At 33.2% G+C, this 23115-nt stretch overlaps 1 protein-coding gene across 1 annotated transcript; it reads left to right on the forward strand.

Moving 5' to 3' along the window:
* The first annotated feature begins 7229 nt into the window (after positions 1–7229).
* LOC116346866 lies at positions 7230–21994 on the forward strand. The gene is made up of 4 exons (XM_031777116.1): positions 7230–7566; positions 16713–16911; positions 18228–18332; positions 21509–21994. The coding sequence occupies exons 1-4, from the start codon at positions 7558–7560 to the stop codon at positions 21574–21576; spliced, it is 381 nt and encodes a 126-aa protein (XP_031632976.1). The 5' UTR covers positions 7230–7557; the 3' UTR covers positions 21577–21994.
* The last annotated feature ends 1121 nt before the right edge of the window (positions 21995–23115 follow it).

Genomic DNA, 23115 nt, shown 5'->3' on the forward strand with positions numbered 1-23115 from the left:
CTAAATGTTTTTTTTTATTTTTCGGAAATAATGTGTGCATAAAACATATGTTTTTTTGACCGATACTCCAAATCTGAAATGTTTTGCTTTTAATTGGTTTATATTTTTGATATTTCATTCACGCTTGGAATGTGATCACCTAACCTTATAATCGCAACCCGGAAAGACGATATTTACTTGCTGACAGAACCGGCGAATATTTAAATCGATGTGAAAGCTCATTTGGTGGCAAGGTGAACATATCGTTGCAACCATTGAACAAGTATCGAAATGATTTTTCTCGTCCACTTCCTTCAACAATGCTTGGAGTAAGCGCTTTCAAACAAGTGGTATTAAGAACGATTCATTACAATTTCAGGCGAGAAATCAATGCGAAGATTTGTGTGTCTTGCAAGCGACTCGTGTGGCTGTTTTGCCAGATTTCGATCCAACCAAATATGATCGTTATATCTAAAACGTGTGAAAAGATGTTCGATTTTCATATAAACTGTACATTTGAACGTCACAACAAAATGCTTGAGCAAACAGAAAAAGATTTAGTCGAATTTCTTCTCCAGACTACGGTCGATGTTAAACATCATCTAAAATACAGAGGACATGCAGAAGGCGTGGACTTACCAAGCGGACATATTGAAAGTGCGTTTGCCAAACGACGAATTTATTATTACACAGAATTATAAAGATAGCACAGTTGAATAAAGAAGAACTTTTTTTATTTGATTCAAAGAACTTTTTTTATAGTTCAAGAATAAAAAAAATAGATTCATGGCTCCTCTTAATCCTCGTTGCTCCAGACATTCACCTTTCACCTAGTTTATGATCGCAGGTGCAGCTACTTCGTGTAAATTCTGAATCGTTGAAGTGTAAATCGACTGATGAAATCTATTTAAGGCATGATGACGTCAACAGCAAGAGATCTCGAGCAAAAATCATGTTTGCGACAGCATTCATCAGGTTTCGTGTCCCATCCCAAACCTTACCTTTACCACAAAATTTGAATAAAAGAAAATGTAAAAGTTGATTGTGGTGCTCCGAAAAATTAAATTAAATTGCAGCTGGATAATTTGTACGATCATCAAAAAAATCGGTTATGTGGTATGTTAGTTCAGTTATACGAGCTTCTTTTTCTTCTTTATGCAATGGTAATGAACTTGCTACCGAGACAAGGCCATTTGTTTGACAACAATTAGAATGGTGGTGATTTTTCCCCCTTTTGCATTTTAATTACTGCCCATTTTGTTATATTTACTACCCACTTTATATTTAACCCACCTCTACCTCAATTATCGCATTTGCAATAATCTCAACTTCTCAACTTAATGAAATACGATTATTTGTGTTCCAGTTTGAATGTGAAAACACGTATTTCTTTTAGGATTTTTTGACACACAGACATTCCCTTTTGTGTTTGTTGTTACACACTACTGACTTTAGGGATTTGGCGTGTATAGTGTGAACAATTAATCAATCAAAAGTATTGCAATGACTCACAAGTTTATTACCAAAATTCTTGATCTTGACGCGGAAGTTTATTAATGTTCTGAATTGTCGTACCAATGAAAGCAACGAAATTCCAAATGTGATTTCAAATTTTGAAGTTACTTGATTTCACTAACGTTTTTATGATGTCTTAGAGAAAAAAATTTTACGCATTGAAATCTTGTCATACAAAATATAATTTGGGGTGAATTTGATGCTTTTTTCCATGGATTTCTTTACATCAATACACAAAACATGGCAAATCATTCCATATTATTTATAAAATTGTGCTTTCTAATAACACGCATTAATATTATTGGCTTAAAATGAAATCGACATTAGTTGATTTGAAAAAAAAAAATCGCATCTTTTAAATATCTTCGTGTATGCATCCATAACGATAGTTTTTGCTGAGAGAAAAAAACATGCGCCATTTTCCATCAGCCATACATCTCATTGCAATAAAACGCTCTCACATTAGTTTATTGGGAAATGTATGCGAATAAAATGTCTAAATGTCGTTCATATCGTTTGTACGTGATTAGCCTGCACGTACGCTTTTGCATGAAATGCCGTTTTTTTAAATTCTGTATACTGTATACACGATGAAAGAGATTCAAGTCAGCATTCGCATCTCATGGGTCTGTTATATATTCAATGTCATTGCTATTTGGTCAAGCGTTTTGTTATGTAGTATTTTTTTCTGCTTCTTTTCACTTGATTTTCTTGTGTCGATCTGAGTCGTTTGACGGTCATTATTATGAATCACAATGAATGCTCATTAACTGCTGGAGTAAGAGAAAACAAAAGATCGATAGTTCTTTCAGATTATTATATGACCAAACATTCGGAATGGAATCATTTGGTTCAACAGCATCAAAATATCGTCTAAGCCCATTTTTCATGGTATTGAGATGAAATCATCGAGTGTTTCCGTTTTATTTTTATTTTTATTTTTTTGTTTCAATAAATTACAATTTTTCGATTTGTTAGCATTCGTTTCAGCAGCAATTTGTAAAGTGTTTTTTGTTTGCCTATTTTTATATTCGGTGTGAATTCACGCCGAAAAACTACAAATCTATTATAAATATTGGATATTGATGATTCTATAAAACATCATATCCAAATGGATTATCCGAATAATGCAAAACCAATTTTTAACTACTATTTGCTAGATGAATGCGTATACTTTTTTGCGTGTCTACAGTTTTTAACAATAGCAACGTGAAAATTGATTTGTATCCGCGCCAAGAGTCGAACAAAAAATAGATGTTAAATTCAAGTTTAAACCGCTTCGAATGCATATAAATAAATTGGATTTAAATGGCAAAAAAAGTTTCATGCATCATTTTTTGTGCACTAGAAGTTGAACGACATCACCAAAGAAGGAGCAGAAAAGTTGATTGACCGGATTTTTTGGGTAGATTTGATAATTTTCAATCAAATGCCAATACACTATTTCGAAAGAGGTTAAACATATTAAAATTCATCCAGTGTGTGTGTGTGTGTGCGAACGTCTGACGAATACATCGGTGTTTAGTTCAAAAAAAATTTGAAAAAGATTTTGCGATTCTGTTGAGTCCGAAAATGGTAGTAATATTAAAATAGTAATTAAGTTGAAGGTGCCTTCAGCATCGACCAGAAAGTTTAGCTGTTTATCATTGGGCCACATTCGGTCAGCAAACCAATAAATCATCCGAATAATTTTCCAATGAAATTTAGACATTTACTACGATGAACAATGTCATAAGCGGACAACACAATATTCAAAAGTACGGCGCACAAAAAAAACAACAACACCAACCAACCGACCAACCAATCACATTCATTAATTTTAATACGTGTCACATCATTTATTTAATTCGTTATTATAATTGAAAATATGGTAGATATGTGATACATCTTAAAAGATGAATGCACGGTTTTGGGTCGTTTCAATTTAATTTGGCCGGGCGCCTTAGTTCAAATTCAACCGAGAAAAAAGAGTGTTGGACATAAAGAATGATAGCCAATGACCTCACCTGAAAACCGATAATCACCATAATCTCTCATGTCTAACATCATTTCGGGTGATTTTATTATGTGTGTCTTTTGTCAAAGTGAATCGTCTTTAGCTCGGGTGTACGCTGTACATCGAAATATGATTTTGATAAATGAACAAATGTTTAGGGTACATGCTTCCGAATTACACCGAAATCTCGTAAATATAATAACAATAAAAAAAATTGACCGACCTAGAACTTGTATATACAACACAAATTCTAATACATCGGAGACATTGAGTTTTTATCATACCACGCGCGCATACTTTTTCGCATCCGCGTTCATATACAAATACACAAGAGAGATTAATTACGTTTTTTTTTTTTGAGTCATTATTTTCTCACAAACGCAGACAATGTTTTGACTGAATAACCTGTACGAAATTCTTTCGAGACATAGAGAATTCTTACGTCATCGTTGATGACGGCTGCTTTTTTTTAAATGCACATTCTTTTGACTTGTCGTAACGCACTTAGAACCATTTTTTTCTGTTCATTCAAGAAACGGTTCACTTTTCTTTAAGTTCATTTATGATGCAAAAGGAAAAGAACGTGGTAGATGACAAAACGAATAACGCAATTTGATTGCAATCTCATGCCTGCAAAATGATTGCGTCCATAAATAAGTGCAATAAAAATGTATGCAAAAAAAAAACAATGCGAGATCCAGTTTTTTCTCTCTCAATACAATACGTCGCTGTTGTTTTGTTGAATTTTTTTTTATATAATTGGTTAGCAATGCTAACAATGATAGCCGACTACTTCAACTTGAAATTGATCTTGAATCGATCAACCTTTATTGCATTGGCTGACGGTAGTGCAATTTACATATTTCAATAATGTTTTCCTGTTCGTCCTGTTGCCATCGCCTGTCGATGAAGAATCGCTTCCTTAAAACGGTGATTTTCGGCATGATATTGCTTACATATGGCCCCCATGTGAGCAAAACACACACAAACACACACACACCGTGAGATACATTGTACAATGTAAATTGCAATTCTGATAGTCACGTGTGCGATCGTATTTTTTCATCGATTTACGTCTAATTGCATGCGGAAACTCATTTGCTGTGTAATAAAGTGACTTAACTTAAAGGAAGCGCTAAGAGACATCCAATTATTTCTAATATATTTAAAACCACGTTAAAAAATATGTCGGAAAAAAGCGACGAAATAAAAAGATGAACAAAGGAATGGCGCTGACTGTGACACACGATTCTATGTAATTATGGGCAATTTATCGATGTGCTAATGTGTAATAATATGTGGCTTTTGTTCAATCTATTTTATGAGTGATGGAACGATTTAGAGTTATAGAAACTGTATAAATTGCTTAATTAGTATCCTTGAACGTAAACCAAACAAAAAACAATCTCTAAATTCCTGAATTCACTCCAATTTTTCGTCAAGTCACTTACGCACATTTTGTCATCGGAATAAATTCATATTCGTCGTTTTATGTGTCGCTTTTTCGCTGGGAAACAAAATAAATGAGATGAAATTGTTTAAAACAAAACCAGCTCTCGGCTTACCGTTGTGTGATTAATGTGTCTATTCTCTTTGACAAACGGAACCAAATTGTGTGCGATATAATTTTTATTTCAATCGCCATGATTCAACAACATTCTACGCATTTTATTTTATATGATTTATTCAAATTTAACGCAAAAAAATTATTATTCATTTCGTAATAAATGATTTCCCTTAAAACCACATTAAAACCAGTAAAATCTCGACGATGATTCTCATCACAGCAAATTAGATTGGAGCCAATTTTTTGTTTCATTCATTATTCAATTCAATGACATTTCGAGAAAATATTGCTACCTGCACAAAATCTGTCTCAATTGAAGAAGCAATTTAGATCTCATTATATTGTAGAAATATAGTGGCTGTAATGCAATTCTATTGGAGTGAATAATATATGGTGATGTAAGAAACCGCAAACAATTAAATGCAATTATTTGTAGATATCAATTTTTTTTTATTCGAGTGATCTATTAATATTCACCTGAATGATTAATTTTAGTTATGATTATGAAACCTGTGATATTGTTACCCTCGCCAGTTAATCAAACTGAACACTCCTTGTGATTCGATCGATAATTGTTTTCTTATGAAAATATTTAGCGACTGTTTCCGACTGTTTAGCATAAATCGTGCCAATAATCGCCCACCGCATGCGATATAACGGAAATTAAAAATTCATTGTCAAATCCCTTGCCAGAATCATTAAATTGTAAATAATTTATATATAAAATAATAAACGCAGTCATTTCTTTTCAATAAAAAGACAAACAAACAAGAAAATGCATAATTTTCCCGCATAATGTGTTGTTACTTTGATATTCAAATGAATTGACGGTGGTTAATTTAATTGTTAGAGGAAGATTGTTCAATGACAACTCTATGTGTCGATGTGATTCATTACAATATTTATCGATTGTGGTAAATGATGATTGAATGTAAGCTCAGAAATGCGGTTAATGTCTGTAATGCAGGCGTTTCGTTGTAAACAAAAATAAACGTAGAGAGATTGTGTTCTATCGATGAGTGTGATTTTACCATTTTCACACATTTCATAGCTGGTTACAAATTGCATAGACTCTCAACTACCTAATTGAATCATCAAGGTTGGAATCTTAATTAATTCGGTGGCACTTGGAGACATCCGTCCGATTATGAACGGCAATCAACACAAATCAAGTAGGAAAAATACCAATGTAATTAAAGTACCATAGAAAAAAAAAAAAAAAAAAAAAAAACAAATAAAAAGCAGTGTCTGTACACGGAGGCGCACGTGATGAAGTTGGAAGTTTTGAGTCGCAAACCGAAAGAAAAAACCATTACATTCCATTTCATTAAACGACGATGACGATGACGACGACTAAAAAAAGGTCTAAATCATGCATTTATGAGCAACAAAAGTTTCTATGCAAAGTGTAACAGAATTATTACTACATTGCTCTTGGTCCGGTCTTGAAAAAAAAACACACACTCTACACGAAGAGAGAGAGAGAGAGAGAGAGAGAGAGAATGAGATAGGGAATGGAACGGTGTGTCTTGCGACAAAAATAATTACACACGGAGTGGGAAAACTGTGTAGGCAATATCATGTTTTTCTCACGGAAATATCAAAGAAGAACACAACCGTGCCGCGGCGAAGACAACACTTATACCGCGATGCCCTATTGTTAAAATCATACACACTCATTGTTCTGTCGATTGATTTGCGTAGATTTTGATGAAATTGCATGCTGGCCAGCATATTTTCTTTGTTTGTTTTGTTATGATTTTTTTTATTTTTATTTCTTCGTACAATTTTTTTTGCGGATTGATCTATGTGTGTATGTCCGTATTAGCTTCCGATCTATTGAAAGAACTACCTGTGCCAAAACATAACGCCAAACACATGCAAACGGCCGAATCAAAAGCCATGCGTTCCATCGTTAAACAAATACACCGATTCAGCTGTGTGGTGTACCTGTAATGGTGTATGTGTGTGCTACGAAGAGAACAGAAAACTAAACATGCAAGCGTTGTTACTAGCATAGTACCGCATATTTGCGTGTGTGTAAGCGCGAACTTTGTGTTGTTTTTATTTCGTGGATTTGTAGTAAACGAAAGAGAGAGTGAAATATTTTTTTCCATATAAATTCACTTTGGCAAAACGGCTGGATATCATTAAGTGTCTGTTGTTTGAAGCTTACCGATCCACCAATTCTTCGATCCTCCGATATTATATCGCTTTGTTTTTTTTTTTCACCTGAATTTAAAATTTTTAATTTCGGTTTCGATCTTCAAATTTTTTTTTCCATATTCTTAGTGTTCAGTATTTGTTAGTTTTCGTACAGCAATATAAAACGCTACAATCAATTGTCCGTTAAATAAAATTCATTGGTTTGAATTTATCTGTGATAGCAATAAAGCGGTTTTTAATTCAAGAATTCAACGTAGTAGAAAAAAATTGGATTTAAGCCCATTAAGAGATTTTCAAGTGTTCATTCTTTAAACGCAATATTTTCTTCTACAAAATGTATATTGTAAGTGTTTCTTCTATTTTTGAATTAAAAAGTAATTATTTATGAAAATATAAAATAAGAATGGTTTTTGATACGAACGGTGTTTTTTTTTTCTGCTGATAAATTGATTGCGATATAAGTGATCAATGAAAGTGTTCGCGATAGTGATACGCACATTTTTCAATTGGATTGTGTGTGTTATTGGTGCTGTTGTATTATTATAGCGTCTCATAGAGCATTGCCATTGCATCAATTACCAAATGGACGCGCGAAAAATGCCAATATATCAAAATAGCAGCATTTGATCAATCAACCTGAGCAAATGAACAAACAATATTTCGTTTTTTTATGTTCGATTTTACTTGCCAACATTGTACATATTGTTCTTTTGAATAAATGCGTATGCTTTGGCATAGGTGATTATTGCAGACGCATACATATGTTTCAAAGTAGTCGACGGTGTGAGTGCACGAAAACTTGTGTACAATCGCAATCGCGAAAGAAAGAAAGAAGTGCTCATCAGTGAAAATAATGTGTGTTTGTTTGCGAAGCGAAAGAAAGACGATCGAAAAGCAACAGACCAACAACGAAAAAAACCAAGCAATAAAATGCAATAAATGAAATGGTACCGTATATATTGCCGCCAATCTTTTGCGCTATTTAAATTAAAAATGCACTTCTTTTTTTTGTTGTAATATTTATTAAATGTGTTATTGGGGTTTTGTTTCCACGTTAATATGGATCGTGTTGAAAATGACCGCCGGATTTTCAATTCCGAATTTCGTTTGAATGTGCTTCAATGTGGTTTGATCGTAAGAGCAGGAAATTGTGTGTCGGATCAAAGGAAAGAGAAAGAGTATCGCACAACATTTCATTCATTCGTCTTGGCAAATTACAATGGTTGGTTCGTGTGATGGCACACATTTAGAGAAAGAAATACACGAAATGTGAATAAAAAGAAATGCATCATTATCGCATCAACTTTCAATTTTTTCAACTGTTAATTTCAGGTTCCGTCGCGTTGTTTTTTTTTTGTTGTTGCTTTTTTTAACTATCGCATTGATCACTCAATTGTTTTGTTCTTTGGTTTTTATTCTTCAATCGCCATGTTTCCACCGTGCAATGATTACATGAAAACCATTAATATTTTATATGTTTTAAACACCTAATGTCGTTAAAAAAAAGAATGTCGGTGAAAATTGTGATGCAATCCGGTCATTTTCAATTCGATTTTTCTGTTGAATTGTTGCGAGATATTTCACGCATATCATGTGATTTATTGATAGAATTTAAATGTTTCACTACACCATTCTTGATAGTTTGAAACATAAATTAGCATCAAGTAAAATGTTCAACATCGTGCTCACCGCAGCACTTCATTACTTTTTGGCTGATGAAATCGTTTGCCGATCAAATTCCCATGATGAGATAAAAGCCAATGCATAACCAACGCAATGAACTATATCACGCACACCGATTATACACACACCAATTTGTCCTTGTCGGAATTTATTTAATTACTTTTAAGAGCGTATCAAAAACAATCAAACAGAAAGAAAGATAGCTTTTCAGCGTGTATTAACACAAAATTCCAGCGAAAAAAAAATGATTCTAAATTCGTTTTAATTTTCGATTCAAATCAAATCTGATGGATTGATAATAATGCAAAAACAAATTCTTTGAAAATAAAAACGAATCGAAATAAAAAAAGAATTATGTTGAAATGTTCACAATGCTGTGATTTGTACTGGGACGGAACGATTGGGTCTACTTTTTTATACGCACGTCGAAACAAAATTGAAAAAAAAAAAAAAAGCGGAGAAGACTGATGTGAAACTACTAAACAATAATAACGTTAATTCAAGTTCACTTGGTTCATTAAAAATTAAATGTAATGCAACTCTATGAATCGGATAACATATTATAATACACAGTAGCAAACCACAAGTCCTCGCATCGAATTTATTTCTATGTTTTATTTGTGCGTTTTATTTCCATCTTTCGTCGTTCGTATGCCTCTTTTTTTTCATTAATCTTATTTGTTATGTCAAGAAAAGAAATTGATTAATTGGCACCCAATTAAAAAATACTTAAAGGTCTCAAGCGCGACAAATTCCTATATAATACATACACACTGTAATACAATTTATATGGATATTTGGCTTATGATTTATTTGGTTTGATTCGCTGAAGTTCATTCACAAATGTTATGAAAAAAAATAGAGAATATAATTGTATATAGAGTACAGTATGAAGCTGTCATTGCGTTTCGACAGGTAAATGAAAATGCACGTGCAAAAAAAACACGGTTGTTCATTAAAACAAAAGTGTCGCATATTTTCGCGACGAAGTGCGAACTTTTCCTGTATTGGCTGCGTGCATGAGATGTTCAGCTATTTGATGACAATATCATATTATGTTTTAATTGACTTCAATTGATCACGTTTTTGTTGCTTTCTCAGCGCCTTCAATTTGCTATTTTGTTCGTGTAACTTTTTTTTTGTATCGAAATCTCTTAGTTGCTGAATGATGCAACACAATAAAACAGTTAAATCGATAATGAAGTACGATAATTTCGTGTGAAATTGATGAAAACAAAGAAAAACCAAAACAATGATTATATGGTTGTTGATGATAGACGGATATTATTGTAAATATCTTCGAATAAATTTCATCGCAAACACGATATTCAATTAATACGATTAGATAATTTTAAGAATAAAGCAAGTCAAATGCTTAACGGTTTAAGCTTAATGCTCACGTGTTGGAGAAGCGTGGTTCCTTTTATATCACGATGCGTTCAAACGTGATACCGTAATGGGAACAATAGCCGAATAAGAAAAAAAAAATAAGACACCGAAATTGCTCACGACCCCATTTCATTCGCCGAACAAGCAAACATGCGCATTTAAATCCGTTTCTTTCGAATTTCTGCAATCAAATTTTCAGTTCATTGTTATTTTTATGTCAGTATCTCTCTGTCTGTGTTTGTTGTTCTGTGTCTGATGGTACATATTTCTATATAAAAGAATAACGAAATGTTTTAACAGAAGCAAACAAACAACAAACGGATTAATTACAACAAAATCCTTGACTTTAGATTTTTACTCTTTGTAATATGAACAAGATCAATTAAAAGAGTGTTAATTTAAATCATTCAGAATGTATGGTTGATTGGTGATTGCCTCCACATTGGAACGTTGATCGTGTTGTGAAATCGATGAAAAAGTCTGTGATCGCGTGCCCGTCCGCCCGCTGCAATGAAATAGCACATAGTGAAAAAAAACCACCAACAAGGAAAGAGATGAAGAAGAAGGAGACAAGAAATCTTTTTTTTTCGGATAAAATCATGAACGACAACATAATCAGAATTAATAAATAAAATCTTGGGACAAGTTATTTTAATGGAGATTAGATTTATGTGAAGTGCAAATTGTATAAATCTTTGCGCTGTGAATGATTGCGAAAGAAAAACCCACTTTAAATGAGCACCATTAACATTGCAACGACAATGAACATTTTATATATATATTACTTTTTCTCCCTCAATCTCCATCTCGTTCTCACACACACACACACACACACTTCTCGCTCTCGATCGCTTTTACAACAATTTTAATTTATAACCAAACAATATAAAAGTGGCTCAGAATTTGAAATGTTTCACGTCAACGATTTCGGAAATCCAATCGCGCGCATTTTTATTTGTTTACCACTCGCCACTCATGTGAGTGTGTGTGTGTTTTGTTTCTTTCGCTTCGTGTATCTGTGTATAAATTCCATCAAATGGATAGTATTGTTGGATGTTCACAAGAGAACAGTGATAAATTGACTTGAAATTATGCTAATTTGTGCACATTTATGCACCATGAAATCTACTTTTGATTTAAATGTTCATTCAAGGCAATAAAAACAAAAACGAAACGGATTTTTGTTGATGGTGTCCAAGACATTTGTCGAACAATTGCATCTCTTATACAAACATGTATGAAAATTACGCTTCGATTATCGCTTCGGACCTTTGTGTGCGTCTTTCTTTTCTCTTTTTTTTTTCTTTGTTGTTGTTATAAGTAGAACAAAATCGAATGTAATCAATTATAGTGATTTACATAATAATAGTAAACTTCCTGTCTTTCATTTTTCTCACTGGTCCCATTGATGACATGAAAATAAACTGATTGCATTCAGTATGATGCAACTTCTTTCTTTTCTTTCAATTTTTCCAAGTGATAGTATGTCAATCGATGACCGATACGATCTTCGGACCGAAAATGAAACTGAAATTAAAGTCTAATGCGCACAATATTACGCTTTTACTCATTTCACTGGCACATATTTTGCGTATGAAATGCATCGGTTTTTTTACACGGTTTTTCATTTCTTTTGTTATCGTATTGGCTGCGATGTTACTGTTATAATCCAATATGTTACATGGCATTGTAATGCAATTTTATTTTCGTACTTTCTTGCTTCGATTCAATCCAAAAATTAATTGGGCTGGTATACGCCTGTGCATTTGCGGTGCATTAATATCAGGTGTATATTTCCGTGCTGACCACCATCAAACTGGTTTTGATGCAGATAACATTTTTTGTGTGTTTTTCTCTCTCTCTCTCCCTCGTTCAAAAGTTCACTGGGTTCATTTACATTTATTGTTGTTGCGAATATTTTCGCCATTTGGATTTCAATTATATAGCTGTGTATCATCGCACTGTTTGCGCAAGAAAACCGCACAGCACCTGCAGCACAAAACAAAAAATGCCGTGAATATTAGATTAAGCTATCTTGAGCTAAATTGATGTGTTGCTCATATATTGGCAAATGCATTACAAGTGCAACACCACAATTTTTCGCCGTCATTTAGTAAATCGTTGAGTGTTTTATATTGATTACCAGTTGATGTCTATTCTTTATGTTCAGCATCGTAAATAGTGTTAACTGTTTGTTCCTCAAACAATTTTCGAAGCATAAACATACACACGCGGCGACGATATTTTCGTTGCGGATAATTCGTTTTTCTTGTTCAATTGGTGCATTCGAACAATGAAAAAAAAAATGCCATTAACCTTATTCTATTTGAGGCGATAGGTCCATGTGGTTGACGTTACATTCGACAGTGAAATAGTATACACACATGCGCGCACGCTCACATAAAAAATGCGATGCAATCAAAAATATGTAACAATAAAATTGATTAAATCCATTTTTATTATTATTTCTTTATTACAACAAAATGCGCGCTATTTATGTTTTGTTTTTGTCATGGCGTTGGCTTAAGTGTGGCGCGATATGTGCAATTTGTGCACATTTCAGCATCGTCGTCGTCGTCTAATCAAGCACTCTTTCGCCTGCTCGCACTTTGTATATCGTATGTGTGTTTGTGCAATTGCAATGTGCCAGAAACACCATTCATGCTCGCACATATTGTACTATTAATATCCTTCGGTGTATTTGAACCGGTTTCGGTTTGTTTCTATTTATTTGCAACGAAAAGCTCCATTGAGAAGTGAGCACGCGTGATCTCAATATATGCAACTGTTTAAAGCACATTTCATACATCGAATTCCGCATTCTATGAAATAATGTTCCATTCAAATCTAAGTTTAACACTTCAACGGCAACGCCAAGCATATACACATGCGTTGTATGTGTTGTTATTTCAGTTGTTGTTGTTGTTGTTGGTTTTTTTTTTGCTCTATTGCTAAATGGGTCCAAAAAGTATCGCTTACCGATCCGTAGTTTTATGGAATGTTTTTATCTAAACATTTTGGCATTGGAGGGAATAGATCAAATTCAAAATTAAATCATATAGAACATGAATCATCCAACGGAAGCTATGCAAAACGGCTATGCAATGGTGTTGTGCTGTTTTGGCGGTACAGCTAAATGCGCTACCGCTGTGCAAGGAAAGAATGTAATTTGAGACGAAATGAATCTAAATTGATTCGGAAACAAGCCGACTATTATTTATTGGCAACAATTGTTGCACAAGAAAAAACTCCGATCTACATCATTAATTATGAATCTTGTACGTAATTTAGCCGCTTTTTTCTATAACCAATGTAACACACACACACACACACACATAGACGCGCTAAGACACTTTGGATTCGGAGAGAGAGAGATACTGAATAAAATTCTCACAATCTATTAAAATACACTCGTTTGCGGTGAATATGTCGACAGTTGTGCAGTGTGATAAATGTATGCCGCCAACAAAGAATGAAATTGTACGTTAAAACAATTGAATGTACGAAAATGAAAAACACCAACAAAATTAGTGACGAAACAACACGAAATGCGTATACACAAGGCGAAAAGCAACATTGTACATTTCATTGTCTCATACACCGTATATATGATGTAGTTCTGCTCACTTTTCCCGCTTTTTTTAATAGAAAATAATTAAACAAATAACAATCAGCATAATTAACTGACAAACATTGTCATTACATTTGAAAATGAAATGTTATCATATCGATCACTTTCATCGTCTTGGATATAATTGTCCATGATTGCCGGTGGACTTCAGTGAGTAATTTCAAATTAAAAAAAAAACTAACGAGACAAAGAAAACGGTAAAGAAACATGTAGAAAATGTGTTTGTTTGTGTTTTGTTCGATTGTCTTGGTTGAAAGAGCGCCAAAGTTGCTCAATTTTCAATAATTGTCAATCGGATCGAATGATGATGGCCACAGAATTGACACAGATTCGATGCGATTAATTAAATAATGCCTTCACACAAATCTATTGTTTCTCACTGTTGTTACATTGATCATCAAATACGATTTGTTGCTTGTAATGTAGAATTTGTTTTCAAGCACATTGCTGTTCTTTTTTCTTCTTCTTCTTACTATTTCTGCGTAAATAAAGCTATTTGAGATAGAAAAATGCTCAATCAAATAAACGATTGGAAATCGAATACCAATGTCAATCGAACAGATGATCAGTATTGTATCGTTTAAACGGGTTTTTCGATGTCATCATCGATCGGCTGCAAGGGGAGCGTACCGAATTTCCTTTCCGTTGCAACAGAAGACGAACAAACAAAATCGAATGAAATTACAATGAAAATCGATCAAATGAAAACTTAATTAAAAATTGAAATATCAATTATGTGTGCGTGTTTTGTTTGTGTGTCATGCTTATTCAAACAAAGCACATACATGTTTGATCAATGTTTTCAAGAACATTTTACATTCCAGATTTAAGTGTCAGCGTGGTATGGCATTGTCTGATTTATGTGTGTTTCGTTTTGGTTGGTTTTTTTTTTTTTTTTTTTTTTTTTCAAAAATATATATGCTTAGTTCTGTGGACAACAGTCTTGATAAAATGATGGCAATGCCACACTTCAACAAGATTTTATACACAGAAATAATAGTTGGCTAATTACTCTTTATCTCTATCATTCTTTATGGCGTGTCTGTTGTTAATGTCAACAACATTTGTTTTTGTTCCTTTTCATTCGATCGTTGCTTGCATTGGAATTCGATACTCTTGGTTTCCTCTTGCCAGTTTTAGTATGGTAATCACATTGTCAATAGACGCGAACCGCATATACAATGCATGATTTTTTTTGTTGTTGTTGTTATCTGTGTGTCTTTCTTTCTTTGAGTTCAATTTGACCCACTGCTCAATCGTAACAATTGCACGTACGTGCCAAATGGAAAATTCGCACCAACTTATAATTTTGCGCGTTACATTGTTGTTGCTGTTTGCTATTGCGGTGTTCATGTTTCACTTTTCTTGTACGACTGTTGGTGTGCATGTAACTTCCATTTCATTTTTCTTCGTTGGTGACTTTGAACTAAATAATACCGTCAACGTGCATGAATTGTACTTTTTCATATATGTGAATGCATTTATGCCAACGGCTGGCTGCTTGAAATGAGCTTGAGAACGGAACATAAACGGTACTTTTGCCGTGTGTATGTGTTTATTTGCGCACACAAAACGCGCACTCCACGGAAGATTTAGTTTAAAATAAAAAAAAGGCATTTAAAGAATTAAAGTGAGAAGCAAGAAAAGCACATATTTGCATGATTTGTTGCCTCAGCTTGTGGCCATTTATACACGCGTCTGTATAACACTGTAAATAATTGAAAACCGATATATTTTCGCATCTTTGAAATAGTAGACTATTCAAAATAGAACAGTAGCGACTCCGTTTATCGAAAGTGTTCACAGGTGGCTTTGTTGCTCTCATTGGTCGATGAAACATTTTTTTTTCTTTTTCGTTTCTCTCATCTAAATGAATCGTTTGCATATTCTATGTATCCTTCAAATGCAATTTGAAAACGCTGAAATGACAGCCAATCTAAAAAGATATTTTCAATTGTTCTGTCAGTTTCAAAAAGCCAAACACCAAAAACAACATACAATTCAACCGAAAAACAGACAAAAAAATGGTTTTACCATTAGTTTTGTGTGCATTTTAGACCCAGGAAATAGTCGTTACTATGTAGCTTAAATCGTTTTTTTTTGTTTGAAATGTATCAGCGCCGCACAGAAGACAAAAAAAAAGTTTCGCCAATTTTGTGTGTATATTATTATTTTCATGCTGTTTGTGTCTATCTTAGTCTCTCGTTCTACATATGAATATTTGGTTTATGTGCGCGCTTGGCTCTTATTTACAGTACACACGAAATATACCAAACCAAAAAAAAAAATTAAATGAGCACATCCAATGTGCACCCGTAAGAATGTTTAGCATTTGTTTGTGATTCTGTCTGTTGGCTCGCATAGGTGCCTTAACTATAGTTATGCCAAAACCGATTTCTACAAACATTCGAACTCTTTCCCAATATTTTATTCTTTCATCTTATCAATTACATGTCGATAGAAAACCAAAAATTGTTTTCATTTTGAGTATTACGTTTATTCAACTTGCGTCAACCATTCTCTTTGTATGATTTTATTTATGCGCTTGATTGCACTATACTTTGCTGCCAATGTGCAGAAATATTGATCAAATTGCTGTCTACCACGCGGTATTGTAAATTCTAAAACTAAATTGGCAAAAAAAAATAGAAACAAATTCAAAGCAATAGGTCATTCTAAATCAAACAACAGCAAAAATTCATATCATTTAAACGAAAGAATTGAATTTGTTTTGTTTTTGTGCTAATAACTTCATCTTTCCTTTTTCTCCCCCACATTTGAAATAGACTCGAGTATTGTTTGCCATATGCATGTCATTGGTGTTGGTCAGCGGCCAGTTTCTTGCTACATTTGATAATTCATATAATCGATTTGGATACGATTCGTTGAGCGACGACTTTAACGGAAATTCACTTACTGCTGGTTCGGGTTCATTTGGTGGTTTCAGCGGTTTGGCGAGCATACGTGATCCACGACAAAATAGAGGTAAGATCATTGGAAAAAGATGAAATACACACACACACAATACACAAATCGCTTATCATCATTAAATGGTGAACTATGTGTGTAGTTTCGATTTGTTGATATTAAGTGATATTTTATTTTGTTAATGTGCAATAACAAAGATTAATTTAAAGATCGTATAGCTCTATCAAAAAAAAAAATTCCACGCAAATCATTCCAAGCAATTCGCTTGCAGCAAATCTAAAAAGCAATGGATTTCATATACATATTATGTTGCGACTTCTGCTCTTGCTGCGATATTTGCAACGATCGTAAAATAATTGATATACAACTATATCGCAGAAGTATTTTGCAACAAAGCAAATTGGCACAAAGTTTAAATAAACGAACTTATCTTTGAATATTTTTTTGGCTAATTCATATAATTTGCGACGATTCTGCTTCTAATGCAAGTCTCAATTGATAAAAGTACAGCGAGTATGTGACAAGATATATTAATGATAAGAGTCAGCAAAGTTAAATTTTAAAAAAATGCGCCGTCGTTCAGAGATGCTTCCGTTGTTGCCGTCACTGCGACGGAAAAAATCTTATCATCGAAAAAATATGATTTGTTTGAAAAACAATTTGTCAATGCCAAATGTTCGTGTGATTGATTGTGTGAGAGTTAAACAAGAAAAAAATATGTCTGAGATTATTAAAAAAATGTTAATTTTGACAACAAAATAAAATGTTGCAATGTCGGGCACGATTCAATTGTTGCGACCAAATTTCATTTGCACTTCAAGAGAAAAACAAAGATTGATGCGTGGATTTCATTTTCATTTTTTTTTTGCACGGTACACGCAACAAAAACAACACAAACGAGAGTTTCTTTTTATATATATTTCATGTGTACACAAAACGTTAAAAGATTAGCGGCATTGCAAAACCATTGATCTGATAGTGACCTTAAAGTTCAAGTTGGTATCTACTTTTATAGCCACTGTCTGTTGCGACAGCAAACAGATAGATGGATAAATGTGATGATATAATCCGACGCAATGGTTTCAATTTCAATCGTACAAAGACAGAGCAAATACAAGAGAGTAGGAATGGAAAAATGCGCATTGGTTAATTTGAAAATGTGTGTGCCGCACGGAATGGGATTTCTGACCCAATGATTATATTTGATTTCGTTTTTATTTTGTACGCTGTTTTTTTGTTGGTGTTACTGCTGAATCTAGTTTTACAACTCTATTTTAATGGCATGCATTTTATTAACGTGTGTGTGTCTATGTCATTTTATTAAAGTTTTTCAATTAATTCAATAACCAATTTTATTATTGTTTTCTAAATAGGTCCAGTACAATTTCCCTCACCACCAGCTGATGGGCCACAAGAGTCATCGGGTGTGATTGTTGGCGCATCTGGCTATGGATTTGTGCCACCAAATAACCAACAAAGTAAGCCATGAAGTGCTAACACACAACACAAGATCTCAATGTGAATTGAAGTTATACAGACTTCGTAATTCAAATCTGCACATACACCATTTAAAAAAAAATTAAACAAAAGAAGGATCACAAATTATTTAAAATAAAAAAAAACAACACATTCAAGCACCCAAACACAATTTAAAAAAAAAATGATGTACTTAGTTGTATTATTAGGTTTTTGTCACGATTAAATTATTATTAAAGTACAAACTGATTATGACCAGAATCAAAAAAGCACAAAAATTTACTAATTTATTTCACATGCAGATGATAATGAAGAAGAAATATGGTGTCAGATGAAATTAATTCGATATAATTTTTTTATGTACGTACGGCACATAATTAATTGGATCTGGGCTCGCAAATATATACTTTTGCGATAGACTTAGTTAATAATATTGCAATTTTTTTTATTTTTATTTAAATTTTTTTCTGTTATGTTTAAATATTGTAAATATCTGTTCAAAGCGACAGACTTAAACAAACACCATCACAATAATTTTGTGAATTTTTTTTCTGTCGTTGTTGTTTCTGCACAAAATACAGCCGTATGTAATGAATGAGTGATAAGTGTTAGTTAATTAATAAAAATGTAAATCTATGAATATATTATTGCCTGTATGTTTGAATTATATGCTTGGTGTGTGTGAATGATAAAATTGTTGGTACGTATATTTTCTATGCTATATTTGGTAAACCATGGCGTTTAAACACGACCAAAGATCTTGCACAGGTATAGCAACACATGAATCGTATTAACACCATGCCACGGTGCGCTGAAGAAGTAAGCGAAAATTTGTGAGAAGCATAAAATCCGATATATAAAACGGAAAAAGACACATACAACTTGTTTGAATGCCATTTTAATAATGTATTCAATTCATATTCAATTTTCTGTTTAGTTTTGTTAAATAATTGTGTTTTTTTTTGCACCGTGGCTGTTATAGAAAAAACACACTACAAATTATATTTAATTATTGTGATTGGAAATAAAAAGCCGTAATTAATATTTGGTGTGTGTTTTTTTGTTGTTACTGCTACGTCATCTGTTTCATCACTGCCTGACAAAAAATCACAAGCACACATACACACGCCATATATTTTAAGAAAAAAAAATATTTCCAATTGCAGATGCATATAATCGGGCAGCAATTTCTGGTGTGGTACAGTATCAGTCAGATAAGACTTTATCTGTATGTACCATACACGTAATAAGAAGTTAAAAAGAATGAAACGGTAGAAACTCATGCTCGACATCGGCCATATCGAGGAAAACGCTCATACAATGTTAATTTTTTTGTTTTTACTATGCCTCTCTCTCTCTGTGTATCTTTGCAAGACAGTTCGAAAAGCCGTTTGATTTGATTGTTTTGATTTCAATTTATTTTGCGCCTTTAGTGTTTTGAAACGGATCGAATTGAGCTGACATTCATACTAGTTGAGTCATTTAGCTTAAGCTAAGCAGTGTGGCTCACATGAATTACCGTTCAATAAATGTGTTTCTTATTATTCTGAAAGCTATGCGTCATTTAACTGACAAATGACTGCACTAAACGTACACAAAATGTGTACACAATTTTAACTGTAAATTTTAGCATGAGATTGAATAAATGACACGATGGCATGGATTACTTGCACACACACACACACACACACACGTGGAAAAAAATGAAAACGAGCGAAAAAAAAATGTAAAACAACAACAACGAGGAAGAATGACTATGCACACATAAAATGGCAAGAGGTAAATCTGATAATATGCATAATTGCAGTTTGACTGAATGTGCGCTTCGCGTTTGCGTCCGCATGCTTGTAATAATAATCCATTGCAATTATTTCACAATGGTTACCATTGGCTCAAATTAAATGAGATGCATTTTCAGTTTTTCCATTCAAAGTATTTTTTTTTCGGACAAATGAAATGAAAACAAAACTACATTTCGCTTGACCTACGTCAAACACATACGCATGCACAGTCTTCATTTGGTTTTGGTGTTGTTGTTTTTTTTTTCGTGAAAGATTCAAGCACTTTTGCAGACTTTTGAAATGCACACATGCACTCAAATGCACAACCAAAAGATTTTATGTCATTGACGGAAAAACTGAGACATGCACTAACATTTGGCCTTAGCACAGTTATTCCATGAATACAGAGCTATTGAGAGTGCATGTAAAATAAAATGGCATATCAACGTTGGTAAAAATGGTTTTTTTTTTTGGGAAAGTATGATATGGGGCTAAGGAAAACTCAAGCACAAAATTATAGAGCATAATTTGTACTATAGCGATTACCGTACCATATCAGTGAATTAAATCGACACCTGTTTTACAATGTTTTAAGTCATATAAAAAGTATACCATGAAATTTCCTCTCTTATTAAAGTCTAAGTGGTGCAGCTAATGAAAACCTTCACATACACTCTCTGCGCTCTCTGTGGCTTTATAAAATAGTTTGTCAGCGATTTTTCCGTTCAAGAACCACAAAGTATAAAGTCTAAACCAACAACAACAACATCACATTTATAGAGAAGCTAGAGAGTCTTTGAACGAAGAAAAAATGGGGTAATAAATACACACAACGAAAACAATCCGAATATTGAAATTACCGTAATAAAAAATTATCGTTCGCCAATCATTTGTGCAATTGCAATTATTTATTTCACAATTGTAGATCGAATGTGTGCGCATACAGAATGTTCACGTGCTCGAGCGCGAACGCTCTTTTGCTCTCTTCAGGTGCAATCAATTCATCTGGCAAAATGTACTCTTTTTTATATGGTATAATAAAATAAAAAAGACAGCCGTGTACACTATGTATAAGAATGAGCACAATTTTGTATGCATGTTTCATTTTGATGCGGCATTTCACATACATAGGCTGTCTGTCAAACTCGTTCATTCGATTACCTCACAGTTCACGACAAAATCAAACCCACTCTTGAGCATTTAGTTTAATTTTTCAACGAATTTCACATGCAACACATTAACACACACATACACCGCAACACTTATCTGCTTTCTTTATGACCGACGACACATAGAGCATTCCTAGCGAAAATGAAATAAACAATTAGATGACACACTTTGCTCTTACTTTAATCCAAAACATTTTCTCTCTCTCTCTCTATCATTATGTTTTGCAGACCGTTTAATTGCGCCGACACAGAATCGCTTCAACAATCGCTATTTCAACCAATTCAGGTTCTTCTAAGTCACACACGAAGACACAAGAACAACGTGCAACAAACGATCCACATAAAATGAAACACGTCGCAAACATCAATACAAAGAAACTAAGTTACCGAAGCTTTGACTTTACACAGTTCCCATCCAATGAAAACTCGGATCGACCAGGATAAAAGAGTATTTCTACATTATTATTTATGTATAGTGAAATGATTAGAGATGTAAATTGAATGTTTTTAAGATCCGCAAACTCCGAAAAATCCAATTCACAAAATTCCAAACAATAAACATAGACAGGCATATATACATATAATAATGATTAGATAACAAAATAATTTATAATTTTTATCTATGATTTAAGTATTTTTAGCATTAGTTCTTTTTTTCTTTTGATAAATCTATTATTTATTGTGCAAAGAATAAAAACAAAACACCCAAAACAATTTATCGGATTTAGTTATTTTATTTGAATGAAGGATTTACAAAATCGTTTCTTATCTGATCGCATCCATGTATGTATGGATTTAATGCGAAAACGTATGGCATACCTGTTTTTATTTGTCAGAGGACAATTACAGTTTATTCATGTTTAAACGATTACCTATTTGAAATCCATTCAAATGCGTTTTAACGAACTACAAAAAGCAACCAACAATTCAATGCAAATGATCAAAAGAAGACTGAAAACAACAAATATAAACAAATACATCATTAAGTTAAGTTGAACATGGCTAAAGAAAAAAGCCTACACATTCATCATTCATGAAGAGCAAATAACAAATCGAGAGCAAAGCGTGACACAGTTGCTCGTTTGCGAATTTTTACCATATAATTTTGTTCCGTAAACAAAACTGTATACAGCAAATATTTCTCAATCATCGGTGAAAAGACATTTTTGGAGCAAAATCGAATCAAAACCCATCGATAGTATAATATGTTCTGATGACTTGATGTTTTTACCATATGTGTTGTCAACTCCGATTTCATGTGTGTATGTTTGCTTCTTTTGGATTTTTTCTCTAGAGCTAATCTAAATGATGTAAAAGAAGCATTACTCCATAAGTATGTCTCGATGCTTGGATTTTGCAAATTTTCCCAACAATGCTTCATTATTTTTCATTTGAATTTTGCAATTGATTCGCAAAATAGCGTCCCCATCTCTTTCATTTCGATTTTACCTACACAGGTGACATTCGTCCAATCACGAAATTCGATTTAATTGTATTCTACTGTACATCCAAATGATGTTTTGTTTTTGTTTGAAAATTCTGCAAGTGTCGAAAACTACCAAAATATTTTGTTGAATAAAATTTATTTGCCCTTAAATGTATAACTTTATAATTTGAACATTTCACTTGTCGTTTATGAATGTATTTTTCAATATTGCTGTACTTTTTTTTGTGATAATGCTGCAATCGTTGATGAAATGTAAGAATGTTGATATACAGTGGGCACATATTAATGTCCTCACTCGTACGGTTCAAAAATCATTTTGATTTGTGTGCTTATTGAAGAGTGCTCATTGCATAAGCATTCAATCTTCTGATAGAAATATGATCAACGA

This window comes from Contarinia nasturtii, unplaced genomic scaffold, assembly GCF_009176525.2.
Source record: "Contarinia nasturtii isolate CC-2019 unplaced genomic scaffold, AAFC_CNas_1.1 Cnas_scaffold_1699, whole genome shotgun sequence".
Classification (NCBI taxonomy): Eukaryota; Metazoa; Arthropoda; class Insecta; order Diptera; family Cecidomyiidae; genus Contarinia; species Contarinia nasturtii.